The sequence below is a fragment of the Thalassophryne amazonica genome, chromosome 5, assembly GCF_902500255.1.
Source record: "Thalassophryne amazonica chromosome 5, fThaAma1.1, whole genome shotgun sequence".
Classification (NCBI taxonomy): Eukaryota; Metazoa; Chordata; class Actinopteri; order Batrachoidiformes; family Batrachoididae; genus Thalassophryne; species Thalassophryne amazonica.
In genome coordinates, this window is record NC_047107.1 from 60,060,428 (window position 1) to 60,078,217 (window position 17,790).

Below are 17,790 nucleotides of genomic sequence, written 5' to 3' on the forward strand. Positions count from 1 at the left end.
GAACAGTAGTAGCCAGTAAACCAGTACCAAGCAGTATTTCTGGTATTTATATTTGCAAATGTTTTTTACTTTCACTTTTGAAACTGTGTGCTGCTATGCAAGGCTGCTGGAACCTCAGTTTCCCTTAAGGAGTCTTCCCAAGGGATTAATAATGTTCTATCTATTCTAATTGTACATACAATGAAAACTGTCCTCTGCATTTAACCATCTTGATTAACGTTAGACACAATCCAACCACTAGGAGCAGGGGCCAGCCACAGTCTAGCACCCAGGGAACAAGATGTAGAGATGCTGCCTTGGTCAGGTACATTGCAAGGAGCAGACCCTAATGTGCACGTTTTTAAATGATGGGTGGAAACCAGAGTTCTCCGAGGAAACCCATACAGACATGAGATGAGATTTATTGTCATTACACAAGTGCAACAACAACAAAATTACGTTTACACTCCAATTACCTCAGTCAAGATACAGCAATTAATCCACAATTATTGTTTACCGTAAAAATGGCACATCAGAATTAAAGACAACACATATACATTTGACATTGTTTATGTGCACTAGTGCACTTATGTGCACTAAACAGTCCGTCTTCCAAACTGAGGTAAAGTGGGTGAAGCCTGCAGCAGGCTTGGCCCGTGCCGCCCTTTTTTTTTTTTTTTTTTTTGAGATGAGATGGGGAGAACATGCAAACTCCACACAGAAAGGAACTGGGCATGGGTGGAATTGAACCCCAGACCTTCTTGCTGTGAGGCAAGAGTGCTAAACACTGAACCACTGTCTTGCACATGGCTGCGTAATGCGATTCATACACAAAAACCCAACAATGTGGTTCAGATAAATCCTTCAGTGGCAGGAAACACTGATCTCCAGATATCTGAAGTGTTTGTCGTTGTTGGCAACAACTTTCTGCAGACTCGTCTTTGTCTACTGTAAGTCAGCTGATCACATGGCATGTCCATTGGAGTCCATCGGTGCTTGCAGTACAAAACAATATGGAAGTTATTTAAGGTGTCATTTTATGGCCACACTGGAATTTAGGGTTCCTCCACCTGCCAAATCCCACTTTAACCCCTGGTCGTTGCTGCTAAAACTGTCACAGCCAGTTCAAGGACAGAGTGAAGGCAACTGGCAATTACATTTTCACATGAATTCATTAAGTAATAAAAATGATTTAATGAACTTTATTTTGTGTTTACTCAGGTTGCCTGTTTTATAATCAAATTTCATGTCAATATTAGCAACAACTTGAATACATCTTTTGACTGCAGTGTACTTGATAACCTTGCAGTCTGATACAGTTGTAAAACAAGTCCCTGAGATATTGCTGCCTTTCTGGATTTTCTCCCAGTTTAATGGTGCTTTACAATACTCACTGCGTTCCATTTCATAAATTTAAAAACACACACGATCCTGATGCATCATACACCCATTCACACAGGAAAAAGAGGTCCTGATGTCAACTATTGCTAAGATAGATTGGTGACTTAACAACACTCTAGACTTCTACAATACTATACCTGTTTGGACTGAAAATGGAATAAATAAGTTTTTAAATGAACAATTGTCTAACATCTTGCGACTTTGATATATAAGAAATGTGTTTCTATTTGTCCACCATATAATACAGCTAACCTATTTCAACATTTCAAAAAGGGAAAATGTTTTTGTGGATGGAATAGATAAGGAATGAATATTCACAAGGATACATACCCAAGATATGCTTGTTCATGTGACAAAAGTATTGAAAATGCTTTAAAACATCAAAAATTCAAACCCCCAATACATACCGGAGTTTATCCAAAAAGAAGCCGTGGCACCAAATTAGGACTGTACCTAGAAAACCACTTGAACTATCACCTCTTCACAGAAGTAGCAAAGATATCTCAAAAACTTTAAAGTTAAGATTAATAAATAAAAAATAAAAACGCTTGATCACATAATCTTCAGGTCAAGTGTTCTGAGGATTTCACCTAACTCAAAATGAAGTGGAACTTAAACAGTTAAATACTGTTTTCATATGTAGCCTTGTCCTCACCTGAAAACAGTTGTGAATATGCAATAATTGTACTGTTGCAAATGTGAGAAGGAATCAGCTTTGCAGCCAATTCAACATACCACTGCTCTCCAACTCTCCTTCTACCTCACTGGTTCTGTCAGCTACTGCTCGCTGGTGCATTCCAGGCTGTCTATGACACGGCTCAGCCTGATGTTGAGCAGTCTGATCTGAGTGTCAAGGTGGTCGATTTTTTCTTCCAGTGAACCTGCTCCACCTCCCCGACGCCAGTATACTCCCACAGGCCCTGTCATGAAGTACAGCGCCGTGATGAAGCACAGTGGCAGCACTGTGCGCTCAGGGTCACTCTCAAACTTCTGTAGGATGTAGAGGCAAGACAAGGCGAAAAGAATGACGCGCACCAGCCAGAAGAAGCGTCCAAAGACGCCATGCAGAAGATAAAAGAAACCCTCCAGGAACATGGAGAGGACCCAGTAGGCCACAAGTATCATGGCGATGAGGAGCAGGATACGAGCCGGGGAGTTAGTGAGAGATGTCAGGTAGAAGTAGTGGCTGATGTTTGATGCTACAAAGGAAATTAAGAGAGAAGAGGAAAAATAACTCATGAAATGTGTTTCTTTCGAGCATACAGTTGAACTAAATTGTCAATGCAAGCACATGAGAGAGAGAAAGAGAGAGAGAGAGAGAGAGAGAGGGAGGAAAAAAGAATCAAAAATCATTATTTCAAAGCTCTTTTCGAAGACAATGCATTCCTGTGTCCAGTTATCCCTGTCAGACATTACACGAAACAGAAATGTCATGAATGTGAGCTTAAGAATGAACTCTTACAGTCAATGCCCATTACATCCAACAGATCTGTCCAGATCTTCCAGATGGTGTCAAGAAAAGAGTCCACACCATGGACAAACCGCTCTGTTGTCTTGGAGAAAAACTGCAGAATCAAAGAAAGAGGTGTGGGTGTTTAGAGCAAAAACAAAGACAGACCAGACCTGATTTGTCCAAACTAATAACAGTAGTCGTGGTTGCATGTTCAATACCAGCTTCCCCTGGAACAAGACAGAAAAGCACACTGATCTTTGTGACTAATATAGATTTCATGTGCATTTGAAGAGAAGCAGAGCAGAAATATGCACTGCACTGCTGCTGGGTGAGCCTGCAGCAAGCAGCAGTGGTTTCTGTCAGCACAGAGCTCGTGAAGCAGAGAGGCAAGAACACTCACTGATCTGTATGACTCCTGTTTTAATTTATCTGAAAAGATCAATGACAGAAAAAAGAACAAAAGCCTTGATTAAGCCTATTCCAGTCACTGTGATCAGACTGGGACACCCCTAACCAGCACCAACAGGAATCCAGGCCTACACTGTGTGCACAATTGTTAGGCAAGTTCCTGAGGATTAATTTTATCGTTGAACAAATAGTGTTTAGTCAATCCAAAAGGTTAATAAATCTCAAACCAGAATGTTAAATAGGAAAATGAGTTTTGGCTAGAGCAGTGATTCTCAACCGGGGTGCCATGATCGATCGTCAGGGTGCCGTGGGCAATAATCAAATATCACCATTATTGGGTGTATGTGCTGTAATAGTGTGGCAGATGGTGTAATGCTCTTATTCCAGTAGATGGCAGCAAAGCGCGCAGTAGCGCTGAGCGGTGTGCAGACAAGGAGGCGTGATCGCCATTTTAATTCCGGGCAAGTTAGTGATTTGTGTGCATAGAAGTTCACTTAGTCTCGTCAAGAAACAGGTGGAATATGCCGGAAAGCTGCGCATGTTGGCAAAGTCACAAACGCAGGAACAAGGGAGACAATATTTCCTTCCATAAGTAAGTGGTTTTGGTTATTGTTGTCACTTTGACCGTGATATTTGGATGATAAACAGCTGTATGTCTCCTACCGTACCTGTGTCGCCCGATAACACGGATCATTAATTTCACTTATGTCTAGTTGATATTTTCCACTGCTAGACCAATGTCTAGTTAAAATTCTTGTCGTTAGTGACTAAAAATTGTTCGACAAGACTGGGGAGTTTTTTTTTTTTTTGCACCTTAAAATAATGAGATTAATGACCCGTGCTGTGCTGCCACACAAGCAGAGATGTGCACACACACACCGCTGACTTCATGAATGAAACTCGATCAATAAAGGATAATTGTGTAAAAATATCATATATATAAATGTATTGTAATGGTTTTAGGAGCCGTGCTGCGTTGAACACAGCAGCAGCTCAGCCGAGCAGCGTAGCTTATCAGCGCAGATCCGTGTAACTTTCAACACTAATATTTGTGAATGTGTGTGTGTCAGAGTAAGTTTAATACTTTCCTGATATAATTTAATTTTACTGGCTCGATATCCAGGACAAAATGGCATTTTAACACGTATTTTGCAAGCATTTTTCTGAGTGTGTTCAGTCGCGAATCTCCATTGAAAATGCATTAACATCCGGGTACTTCGTCAATATTTTGCCCGGTTAGGAGACGTCATGTCGCCGTTCATGAAGGGATGTTTTTGTTTAGTGTGCAGCAATGGGACTGCGCTCTCTAGTTCTTATATACAGCTCCATGACTATAGTATACTATGTTACGTCATATCTGTACCGCACGTGTTGCTAAGGTGCTAATGCACCGTGTAGAGACAGTCGAGTTAGTGGTGCGTGACACGTGACACATGACAGTGGTGTGCCGCAGGATTTTGTAAATATAAAAAGGGTGCCGCGGCTCAAAAAAGGTTGAAAATCACTGGGCTAGAGGAATACAGTGCCTTGCAAAAGTATTTGGCCCCTTAGTATTTCACAGATTTCATTTATGCCATTTCAAATACAAAAAGTAAATCAGGCTTCTCAATATAAAAAGTTCTAAAATTATCTTCCTTAAACTGAAACTCCAAACAAATCTCTACAACTTGATATAGCTAACTTTATATTAAAGCCAAGATGATGGGTTGGATAAGTAATGGACCCCTTTGGTATAATACCTGTAAATAATCGGTTTTATTACCAGTTTTCATCAGACAAGTCAGGGGATGGATACATGAACATTTCTTAGTCACTGAATATGTCTTGGACTTGATTTACATCAATTATGAAGAAATACAAACAGTATGGCACTCTATGGTAAATCTGTATGGAGTAGACAGTTCTCAAAAACTGAGTGACTGTGCAAGAAGGAGAAGAGGAAAGCCACCAAGACCACCCAGAAGTTATAGGATTATGTAGCTGTGATTGGAGAAATTGTGAATAGTGCATGTTTTACCACTTTGTATCACTAGTTTTACAGCTTCATGATGAATAGGTATAGAGAAGGATTTTCTTTCACCAAAACATCAAATCTAGGCTTGTATCTCAGCTGTAACTGCCAAATTGTAGCCGAACTTTCAGGCCTTGTTTTTAGGAAAATCCTCCTATATACTAGGGCTGCAACAAACGGATTATTTGGATCATCGATGAATCTGATGGGGTTTCGACATGATTAATCGATTAATCTGATTAGCAGGGAATTTTTTAAAAATGTGCCAGGGAAACAATTTTCTCTCCTTCCATCACTTTATTTAACAACAGAACATTATTTGAAAACTTAAAATACTTGAAAAACAACAAGTCGTCAAATGTCCCTTGGCTGTTGAAATATAAAATAATAAAGAATAAAACAGTTTATAATAAAGAACAAAATAATTATTTCAAATGGCATTGCTTTATCAAAGTGCTGAGTTGCCATAAAACAATATTGAAATATATGTGTTATAAAATATATGGGAAAAAAGAGGTATTTTTGTTGCTGCAAATGAGCAATTAGCATAACCAGTTAACCATAAAACCTAAATCAAAAACTGTAGCCTGACTCATTATATGTGCAACATTCTCCGTATAACTTGTAAACTATGTGGTCATTTCACAATGACACATGTGACTCATGTCTCTTTCTCTAAAATTGTATTGCAGCATTATTAGTTATTATTAGTATTATTATTGTTGCTATTATTATTAATATATAAATAAAAATAAATTAAAAATATTATAATTTGTATACATTTGGCTCTTTTACGACAACAAATGCTGTGCCATTAATTCTTATACAGAAAACAAATGCACAAACATGCTGAAATGCCAGCAGCTTAATGCTAACTTTAACATTGAAAACGCCATAGACATGCTAATGCATTAGCATCGGCATTAGCATAAAATACATCAATCAACTGTTTCAGAAGACCATAACAGGTCAGTTTAACATAAAAAAGATAAATATTCCTCACAGACATATGCTCTTTAGGGTTTTAGTGGGGAAAAATTAAGAAAGCAAAATAAAAAAAATTAAACCGACAAAGCAGCAGCTCGAAGCACTCCTTCATTGGTTCAAGATTCAAACCAAAGCTCGGTTGATTATATGGAAGAAACAAAACATTTGCGGTAAAACAAAGTTATTTAGCAACTAATCGATGACTAAATTAGTTGACAACTATTTTAATAATCGATTTTAATCGATTAACCCGATTAGTTGTTTCAGCTCTACTATATACCACTCCATCGTGAAGCTGTATAACTGGGGACACAAAATGCAAAATATGCACTATGCACAATTTCCACTGCTTCAGCAAAGTATCTTTTAGTAAAAACTGGACATAGGTTTGGGTTTTAAGTCCATTTTCAACCTGAAAAGGTCCATCTAGTTCAACCTTACTAATTCTTCTCATCTTTTGCAGTTAATTTCATCATTTATCATTTCTACAGGTTTCTTGCAACCCTGTTGATTATGCACTAATATGAGCAACAGGCAGTGGTGGGCACAGTTCCACTAATCCGCTAACTATCAAAGATAATGTTTTCATTATCGGATTAGCTTTTCAGATAACTTTGAAAACCATCATTGGACCAATTATATTCCGATAAGTTTTGGTCTGCTAATTTTTAGACCACTAACATTTTTGCAGACGTAGCTTTTTGTAGTAGATGCACAGTTCTATCCTCTGCAAACAGAGAAGAGCTGGTTCTAGAAGAAACCGCTCTATCCTCTGCAGGCAAAGGAGAGCTGGTAACAAAAAAAAAAAAATCTTTTCTTTTGACCCCATACTAACACACTGGCAATATCACCCAAGTCATCCAGAGGCATACAGTTTTAACTTATGGTTAAAATTTTAACCAAACTAATTTTGGACAAGTTATTTAAATTAACGTCACATCTGAAGTTTTATAAAGTGAAAATATCAGATATATGTTTTAGTTTTAAAGTAATGCACTCATTTTGAAGGTTTTAGTGTGGACATGTGTCCAGGTGCATTATGGGTATCTCAGTACATTCACGACAGAAGAAATGAATTTGAGATGCTCTGATCAGGCTCCACAGGGACAACAGCATTAATCTCTTTGTATATTGTGCCTAAAACTCTCGTGAATATATTCTCTGGGTTTACAGACGTTGTTATTGTGTTTGTTTTATGTAAAAATGCCAGATGAAGCCCAGGTTGCTTCTCAAGCCGAAAAGTCTTGTTAAATTGTGATTCAGGCCGTGTGATATAACCGGCGTCAAAATGCATAGAACACTGCCATCTACTGGCGACTGGTTATATCACAGTGTTGTCTGACCGCAGGATTTTAAAATTAGGTAATTTTAAAGTAGGTTTCCAAAACCTGAGAGACCACACACGTGGAGATAAAAAAAATCATAGATCTGACAGGTTTAGTTGTACAGTGTGTCGTGCCAGCCACATGGCAAAAACAACATACACAACAGTTTTCACACACAAACATTCCCAGGTCACACACCTCGCTTTCTGATTAGCTGCATGTCACATTTAGCTCCTCACGTCCTTCTTAACACACCACACATTGCAGGAATATCTGATAAGATTAGATTTAGTGTCATCACGATTGTTGGGGTGTCCTTAAGATTGTCGGAAGGGGAAGATTGGGTCCGATATCGGCCTAATTATCTTGCCATGTGAACCAAGCTTGATGTCATGACGCCTCACGGAGCGACTGATTGATGTGTTATGACACCGCACCGAATACGTTTTCACTATTATTTGAGTTCTTTGTGCGACTGACATCGTTATTCAAGCATTCAAAAGGCAGGGGTCGAATACATTTTTTTAACCTACTTGCACTGGTGCTAGTAACAAAAAAATTACTTGCACCAAAAAAAGTTACTTGCACAACCAAAAGTCAGTCTTATATCAACCTTAAAACTCCTCCTCTGATGTGTCAGACTCTTCCTCTCTGGGGAGAGTTTGAGGGGAGAGCAGCAGCAGCAGACAGTTTTTTTTTTCCACATGCGAGTGCGAACGAATCGTCCGTGAAGATAATTTTATTAACTACACTAGGGCTGCCACAAATGACTATTTGATAGTCGGCTAGTCAAACGATTATTTCTGCGATTAGTCAACTAGTCGGATCATACGTAAATTCCTAAATTAAGGCCTGAATAATTTTCCGAGAAACGTCAGGGGATGAAACCATGAACATTTCCAAATCAGTGACTATTTCTTAGACTTCATTTACATCAATCATTCAGAAATACAAACAGTGTGGTACTTTATAGTAAATCTGTGTCAGGTAGGCAGTTCTCAAAAACTAAACGTCCATGCTGGAAGGAGACAAGTGAGGGAAGCCACCAAGACACAACTCTGGAAAAACATTTGGCTTCTGTGGGTGGAGAAACTGGGAATAGTGCAACATTTTTATTGTTAATCTTCATTTTACATATATTCCGAACTTTTTCTGATTTGTGGTTGTTTCTGTTGCATTTCTGAAATTACAGAACTGCCATAAAGAAAAGTGTGACAACATTTTATTGTGTTGTAAAACTTTGTGGAGCAAATGCAAACACCAAACTCTTATAAAGAAGGAAAGAAAAAAAAAAAAAACACAGACATGTGCAGGAAAACTTATATGATATAAACTGAACAGAACAAAACAGAACTAAACAGAACAAAGCAGGCTGATTTGACTCCCCATATTTTTGTATACATAAATCAGAATAAAATAAGAGGTACTCACTTGAAATGAATAAAACATATAGCTGCAGCTTATAATAACTTTGAAAAATAACAAAAATCGTAGCTTGTATTTTTATTCTGACTCCAGTTCATTTTAGTGTGATGAAGTCATTTTCTTCTCCTCATCAGTCACGTTTTGTGCTTGAACACTACATTAAGCTTAAGATTGAATAAATAAATACATCTGGGAAATAATGCTATTAAAGTTCAGAGTCTCACACTGCTTTTGTGACCTGTGCCTCTGAACATCACTGTACAGCTCCTACAACAGCAGGGTTTTATTTTTAAACCCGTGTATGTGTAATTTTGCTCAGTTCATTTATATAGTCTCATTTTTTAAGGATGTACTCGTATAACTGTTTATTTCATCTCATGAGCTCATAAATTCAGTATACGACATGCACATGGTGTTGAACAGGTCGGTGCCATCAAAACCGCACGGGTAGAGAAAGTTCAGAGAGTAAAGGCAGCTCCACGTTTTTTTTTTTTTGTTTTTTTTAACATGTTCACTTGGGTTAAAATCCTCTCGCTCTGCTCCATGCTCGCTGTCTCACATGCACTGATGGTTCTCAGCAGAACCTAACGCAGGGGTGGGCAATCATGTGCCATGAAGGGCAGAAGCACTGCAGGTTTTCCTTGCTACCAATCATCTCAGCAGGTGATTTCATTAATGTTCAGGTGTTTCAGCAGGTGATTTCATTGACAACCAGGTGTTTATGTTCAAGGGAGAAGCTCATCAGCAACCCACCTGCTGAGGTGATTGGTTGCAAGGAAAACATGCAGTGTCTCGGCCCTCGTTGCCCAACCCTGACCTAACATCTCGTGCCTCCGTTCAGTTGACACACACACACACACACACACACCTCTGTCGGTAAACTGCGCATTTTAGACTGCTTTGAACAAGACGGCCACTGTTTTAATTGGCCATCTTATCCAAGTTTGAACGTCCAAATGACAGCAGGACGGCTCGCTGCCTAAAACTATGAAGTGAGGCAAAAACAGACTTAAATAAAATAAACGACTCGTCAACTAATAAATTAGTCGTTGAAGGTTTCAATAGTCGACGTAGTCGTGACTAGTTGTGGCAGCCCTAAACTACACAGATGTATAATAAAACAAATGGTGACTGTTAAACACAATGACAGAGTTTGAGGGGAGAGAGAGCAAGGAACCGCAGTGGCAGCCAGTTTTTTTCTTTACTTTGTTTACATGTGCGCGCGTGAACGGGACAGGAGGTCATCAAACTGGAGCTCCTGCAGCTCCAGTTATTTGCTGCAGAAGCTGCAGCAATAATGAAACTCCCCAAATTGGGAACGTCTCATGAGGATGTTGTGAACCCAGGGACGGCACCACTGGCAATGTTTGTCAGCTTTCCACACCAAATGGAGCACAGCAACTCGCTCCATGTGTGAGAGTCAAAAAACCCAGGGAAGATGAAGACAACACACTGGAAATTTTTTTTTTTTTCCCTTATTTATTCCTTTATTGGTTCATAGTTTACCCATAATCCCTTTGGGCTTCTGTGTGTTAATGTTCAAATCTTCAGAATTAGTGCATTATTTTAAAATTAACAGATGTGTTATATATCACTTTGTACATTTTAAGAGTTTACATTAATGTAGTTTATTCTATCCAGAATAATTTTATTTATAAAGCAAAACCATAATTCAAACCTGCTTTCCATTTTAAGACCTCTACCTCATCACTGGACCACTGTATTATGTCAGGTAAATGATGTTCTCCTACAGCAGGGAGCAGAGTACACAAAGACAAGTGCTGGCCCAATGGCTGTTTGTGTTTGTGATCGCTACTGATTCTATCAGAAGCTTTGGCAGTGTCTAAACTCAAAATCAGCTTCTTAGTACCTAAGAGCGTGTTTGAGGCAAAATTGAAAGTTATCACTTATCTATAGCTTCCGATACGTTTTTAGGCAGTTTATTGGTTTAGCGTTAAAAAAAGATAACTTTTCAGTTAGCTGATTGGTTAGCTGTGCCCACACTGGCAACAGGTCACCGTAGTGTCCCCACAGCAGCCTGTAACTTAAGGTTCTTGACATGGAGCACTATCTCCACCTGGTGGGCATTTACTATTAATGCAAATACAATAGAATTGCGCTAGGAGCTCTAATTTTCAAAAAAAAACACAAACAAACAAAAAACTAAAACCCCCACGCTTGGCTGTTCAGTAATCCCACCTCAATAGCTTAGCTATTTTAAGAGTGCTACATCCCTCTGAAAAGCAGCTTGCATTTTTTGATTTTTGAAGGTTTTAAATATGCTTTTTTGGCCCATTTTGCCTGAAGCAAAGAAACTGCCTAATAATTATGCACACCTTGATTCATGTATTAATCACTTCATGCCAATACCCTACCTTATTACACAATAAATACCAGGCTTGGGGAGTAAACGGAATACATGTAACGGCATTATGTAATTAAGATACAAAAAAAAAAGGTAACTGTATTTTGCTACAGTTACAGAAAAAAGACGTATTCAGATTACAGGTATATTTAATAAAAATGGGGATTACTTCGCAGGATTACAATTTTAATGCATTTTATATTATCTGTATATAATATTTTTTTTTATTTGAAACGAAATGTCCCTTCATGAACAGCGACATGACGTCTCCTAACCGGGCAAAATATTGATGAAGTACCGGATGTTAATGCATTTTCAATGGAGATCCGCGACTGGACACACTCAGAAAAATGCTCGCAAAATACGTGTTAAAAATGCCATTTTGACCTGGATATTGAGACAATAAAATTAAATTACATTTAAATTATGTCAGGCAAGTATTAAACTTACTCTGACACACACATTCCCAAATATTAGTATTGAAAGTTACACGGATCCTGCGCTGTTCAAGCTGCTGAGGTCAGGCGTCCTGCTGCAGCTCCTAAAACCATTACAATACATTTATATATACAGTGGTCCCTCGCTTTAACGCGGTTCACCTTTCGCGGCCATCGCAGTTTTGCATGCTTTTTTTTTTTTTTTTTTACAGCGCATTGTGTTCTGCGTCCTCACCAAGCAGGCCAGTCGCGGCAACCGCGAAGTGGGGAGAGTACGCGCATTGTGTTCTGTGGTGTCTGTTTATAAGAATCTTCTCGCCCAGAAGAAAAAAAGAGAGCCAACAACTACCCGTAACTGTGTTCTTCACTCGGAGAAAAGACACCTGCACCGAGGTGTGGCTCAGTGGAAAAAGGCGCGACAGCGGCGGGGCCGCCAGGATGAAGAGGCGTGATCAGAGGAACTGTGAAATACTGGTCAGTCACTATTATAATTTCTTATGTGTCAAACCTCGTAGGGTTGATAGTTAAAATTAATTTGTTAGTTCTAAAGCCTCATAATTATTTGTAGGAAAACGTTCTATTTTTATTTCTCAAACCAAATGTTTGGTCCTGAACACAGGTTGGTTTTATTTTTCTACTAAGGTTTGAACTTTGAGAATGTTTACACATGAGAGAAAAGTGAGAAAATGTTAATGCCTGTTTGAGAAAAGTGAATAAAGTGTGTAGTGAGGGGTTTTACAGCCTTAAAACGTCTATAATAATTGTAAAAAAAATAACGCGGACTACTTTTCGCTTATTGCGGCTATTTTTAGAACGTAACTCTCGCGATAAACGAGGGACCACTGTATATTATATTTTACACAATTATCCTTTATTGACCGAGTTTCATTCATGAAGTCAGTGGTGTGGGTACACATCTCTATGTGTGGAACAATTTTAATCACTAACAATAAGTATTTGAACTAGACATTGGTCTAGCAGTGGAAAATATCAACTAGACATAAGTGAAGAGTTAATGTCTGTGTCATCGGGCGACACAGGTACAGCAGGAGACATACAGCGTTTATCAACCAAATATCACGGACAAAGTGACAAGAAGAACCAAAACCACTTACTTAGGAAGGAAATATTGTCTCCCTTGTTCCTCCATTTGTGGCTTTGCCAACATGCGCAGCTTTCCAGGCATATTCCACCTGTTTCTTGAACTTCTATGTGCGCAAATCACTAACTTGCCCGGAATTAAAATGGCGATCACGCCTCCTTACTGACTATTTACTTAATGGTTTCATTATGCTGTTCTTATTTGAAAGTTTCAATAGTGGACTGATATGTTAAACATGGTGTGAATTTACTGAACAAGTAGTAGACTTTTTTTTTTTTTGTATATTGTTCTGCAAGCCACTTTTAATTACAAATTCATCTGCATAACACCTGAGTTTTCATTATCCTTCATTTGTTGGCATGTTTTTGTTGAAAATCTAGCAGGGTGAACACTGGGTGTGTTTAAAACAATATTGTGGCGCTCCTTAATTCAAAATGTGAAATAAAACATAGCATGCCATGTAAAAGAAACAGTTTTATTTTTACTTAATAAACTGTACTATGTAGTTAAGACTATTTATATTTAGTTTCTTTGTCTGTATTAGCATATTTGATATTGGAGTAATCCAGAAGTAATTGAAAGTAATCAAATTACATTACTTTAACATTATGGTACTTGGATTACGTTACTGATTACATTTTTCAATAGGTAACTAGTAACTGTATTGGAATACATTTTTAAAGTAACCCTCCCAACCCTGTACATACACTCGAAATGTTTAAATCCAATAAGCACCAAGGTTTCTATAGCTTGGAGATGGGGAATATGCATAGACATGTTAAGGTCAGAATATACACTTGCCCAATAATTATGCACTGTATACATATAAGCCACATTTTTTACTGATCCATTGAGCTATCTTAGCCTAGCTGTAGTAATTTACGTAAGCCAATGGTCTCTCACTCTGTAAAGCCCACCCGATGTCAGATAAAAGGTTGTAACTGGTCTGGACGATTTTCGGCTGTGTGACAATTGGCTTCAATAAGAGAGTGGCTGGACACAGCTGCCAGAATAGATGAAATATGAGTGCTTACATTTGTCTGACTGCAGGATAAGCGTGTTCGAAACAGACTATGAGGCCCCATCGTTTTTTTGGGGGGCTTGTTTCTGTCTGGAAATGTGGTAAGTCTCACCTCTGGGCCTGTACGTACCAGATCTGTTCCACCTCCCAAATCCATTCTGTGCATGCACGCAATTACATGTGTGAAACATGTGACGACCAACCAGAACTACTAAGCTTTTTATGTTTATACAGTTTTCAGTGAGTCTGTTCTTTAAAAACAGCTAGGAAAAAAAAAAAAATTAAAATAATAAAAATCTGCATTCCACTTGTTTATTCGTTACTCTTTAAGGCATGTTTCCGTTAATCCGCACACATGTAAGAATTCCAATTCCTTTGAGGACCCGCACAAAATACAAAAGATTATTGATCATTGTGAGTTGCCTGTCTGACAAACCCCTAAACTTTAGGGATCTTCCTGAACAATGTGAAACATTAGCGATGGCCATAGATGAAACCACAAACCGGAACTCTTCCAATGACTTCGCGCGCCAAGCACTGTTGCGTAGCGATACGTTGCATTATGGGTAATGACAAAAAACCGAACGTGCATCAGCAGCACTGCAGTTTGATAGTGAACATCACGAGTGTGGCTCGACATCTGATATTTTTCCAGTTACATGCAGGAAACACTTTATGAGGAAACTTTATGAGAGAACCTATAACAGCCAACAAAAAAGGGCCCATTCTGATAAAACCTTCAAAATGGCATCCGTCACATCGCCGCCGAGGCCCACACGCCTCCTCTTCATGCTCTCATACACCGTCAGACTGTAGGACATCCACAGGTCAAACAGACCACACTCACCTTATGTAAGGCTCTAATGTTGTCCTCGCCGAACACGCTGCTCAGAGTCTGGTAGACACCGTTAGCTGCCCGTCGGAAGCTGTTCTGGTTGTTGGTTCGACTCCTGGCAGATTCAGCTACGCACAGCAGAGACACCAAAAGCACCAAGAACACCGCCACCGACCTGATTGTCTTCATTGCGTCAAAAATACCGTGATGTCAAGCCGAAATATGGACGTAAATGAGTCCAATAGCTGCCTCAAAGTGCACCTCAGTGTGGCGGGGGAAAAAGACACCGTGATGGTGGAGCCAAGAGCGGACGATACCTTCAAGGACTGTCGGAATATTGACTTCAACATCTCGTCGGGTTGAGGGTTTTGCTAGCAGTGATTTACATGTATGCATTTTAACAAATAAACAGCCGTCGATCATGAATGAACCTGATAGCGAATACTCCCGTTTTTTGTGCCAATAAACTATATAAACAAAACAGATCAGATAACTGGCAAAAAGCAATGACATATGACTCGACACTTTTAGAATGCCGGATTAATAGTCTAACAGCTATTATATAGCCCGGGACGGTGCAGCATTCAATTGTTGGTTTTGCAACATAAGCGTCAATTTATGGAATCTGCCTTCAGGAGTTATCAGATTTTCGATAGTCCTGAAAAGCAGCACGTTTTGCCATGTGATTTTTTAGTCAGACTAGCTCACTGCTGCCCCCACGCGTCAACATAGTTGACGTCCGTGCCAATCTGCTCAGTCTTGGAGGACCAAACATGCATTAAGACTAAATAAATGTCCTTGACTACTCTCACTAAGTAGTCAAGGACACAATCGTGGACTTTCAGCAACTGCTGATAAAACATCTGACAACTCTCTAAAACTGACCCACGAAATCTCCAAGGATTCGTTTTGATGATCGACTGATGATTAAAGAGTCCAACAAATTCTACAGAACAGGAGACGGTTTATACTGGAATGTAGAAATTAATAAATGTAATATGTACATGTCGCAGACATGAATGAGTGAAGCTCTTCAGCATCTCACCATGTCATTTAGGTCCTTAAGATTTTTTTTGGGAGCAAATGCTTCAGGGGAGCATTAGCATGGCTAAAACCTTTCTACCTTTTTAAGTATTTTTCTTTTTTTGCCTTGCAGCTTCTGGGGGGGGGAGCTCCACCCCACAGACCCCCCCTAATTACAGCCCTCTTAACCCCCTTCCACTTTAAGCATTTTTTAAATGTAGATGTAAATTAATATTCAAAGTTTTCAGCTAGTTGCCAGAAGGGCTGTACAATAGAGCCAAATTATCGTGTTGTGTGGGCCGCTGAAGAGGAGGTACTGCTGGCCCACCACCACCAGAGGGCCCTGTCTGGAGTGCGGGCTCCAGGCACCAGAGGGCGCTGCCGCCTCACAGGAGCAGCCAGGGTGACAGCTGTCACCCATCACCTGAGACGAGACAGCTGATATCAATCAACAGGGAGGTATATCAGCAGGACGGCATCTCCACCTCATTGCCGAGATATCGCTCTACCAAGGAGGTAACGTATCCAGCCTAACGGATTATCTTTTGACCATTAAATACATTTTGCCTTTACACAGAAAGAGAAAAGACAGCAGGAGACTGTATTTTGGATAAGTACTCACATTCCTGCACTCACCTGTATTTTCCTGACAAGAGGTGGAGGTGGTGTTTCCACCCTGTGTGTTGCTGGGTGCAGCCGCACCCACACCTGACTGTTTCTGTTCCTTGCCAGCAGTACCGGATCCGACGAGCGGAGGCAGTGGCCACCTGGGGTTCGGGACTTGGCGGCTCCAGTATCCCCGGGGTTCGGTGGCAGAGGAAATCGGGTGGTTCCGGTTCGACTCGGACAGACGTCTCCTATCGTCGAGCCTGCCCACACGACACCTTTGGAATTCGGTTACTGCTGTATTTGTAATCTGTTGTGTTTGTTGTGTGAATTCACAACAGTAAAACTTTGTGATTTGACTTTCTCCATTGTCCGTTCATTTGCGCCCCCTGTTGTGGGTCCGTGTTCCTACACTTTCCAAACATTATCGTATCTCAATGTTACCAGTATGATATACGATATGACTATGGTTTCACGCAAAGTGCAGCAACAGTGAAAATTAAACACTCTTAAACAAAACAGTAATAATACCACACTCATTCAAAAGTATTGGAACACTTGGAATTTCACACATTTTAATTTGTTTATTCCATTTCATATGCAAGAAATAGAAAAAAATATAAAGAATAAAATTTTCTAAAATTATCTTCCTCAAATTCAAACTGAAAGTAAATCTCTAAAACTTGATAATACCTGTAAATAATAATCAATTTTATTGATCAATTTTATTGATTTATTTTATCAATTTTATTATTATTATTTTAATTTTATTAGGTTTCTTCAAAGTCAGGGGATGGAAACATGAAAGTCAATGAATACATCTTGGATTTTATTTACATCAATTATTAAGAAATACAAACCACATTAATGTGGACCTCATGGGACCCCTTCCTCCTCCTCAGGATTTACGCACCTCCTCACCATGGTGGATAGGACCACCCGGTGGCCATAGGCAGTACCGCTGATGTCCGCATCAACCACTGACGTGACCCGGGTGTTTCATTGGTACATGGGTTGCTCATTTTGGAACCCTGGCGGACCTCTCTTCAGACAGAGGATCACAGTTCATGTCAGAACTATGGAACACGATCGCTGACAGCCTGGGGGTGAAGCTTCACCGGACCACATCGTATCACCCCCCAGGCTAATGGACTATGTGAGCGCTTCCATCATTACATGAAAGTCGGTCTATGTGCTGGATTAATTAAGACTTCCAAAGGGGAAATTTTTAACACTGAATAGACGAAACGGTTTAAAAGTGAAAGTTTATAGTTTGCGAATAAACGTTCGCATTTAGACCATTTTTCAACACCGTTTTTATTGCCAGCACTAAGAATGTCGACGTGCTTTGCTAGCTACTCATTGTACAGGTTAAAAAATACCACTACAATTGTATGAACATCTTTTCAACG

General features: G+C 39.5%; 1 protein-coding gene across 1 annotated transcript; it reads right to left on the reverse strand.

Annotated features, from left to right (window-relative positions):
• Positions 1-302: 302 nt before the first annotated feature.
• Positions 303-15,082, reverse strand: bri3bp (bri3 binding protein). The gene is made up of 3 exons (XM_034170415.1): positions 14,762-15,082; positions 2,843-2,945; positions 303-2,579 (listed from the first exon to the last, which is right to left on the reverse strand). Exons 1-3 carry the CDS (start codon positions 14,936-14,938, stop codon positions 2,158-2,160), a joined length of 702 nt encoding a protein of 233 aa, XP_034026306.1. The 5' UTR covers positions 14,939-15,082; the 3' UTR covers positions 303-2,157.
• Between the last annotated feature and the right edge of the window lie 2,708 nt (positions 15,083-17,790).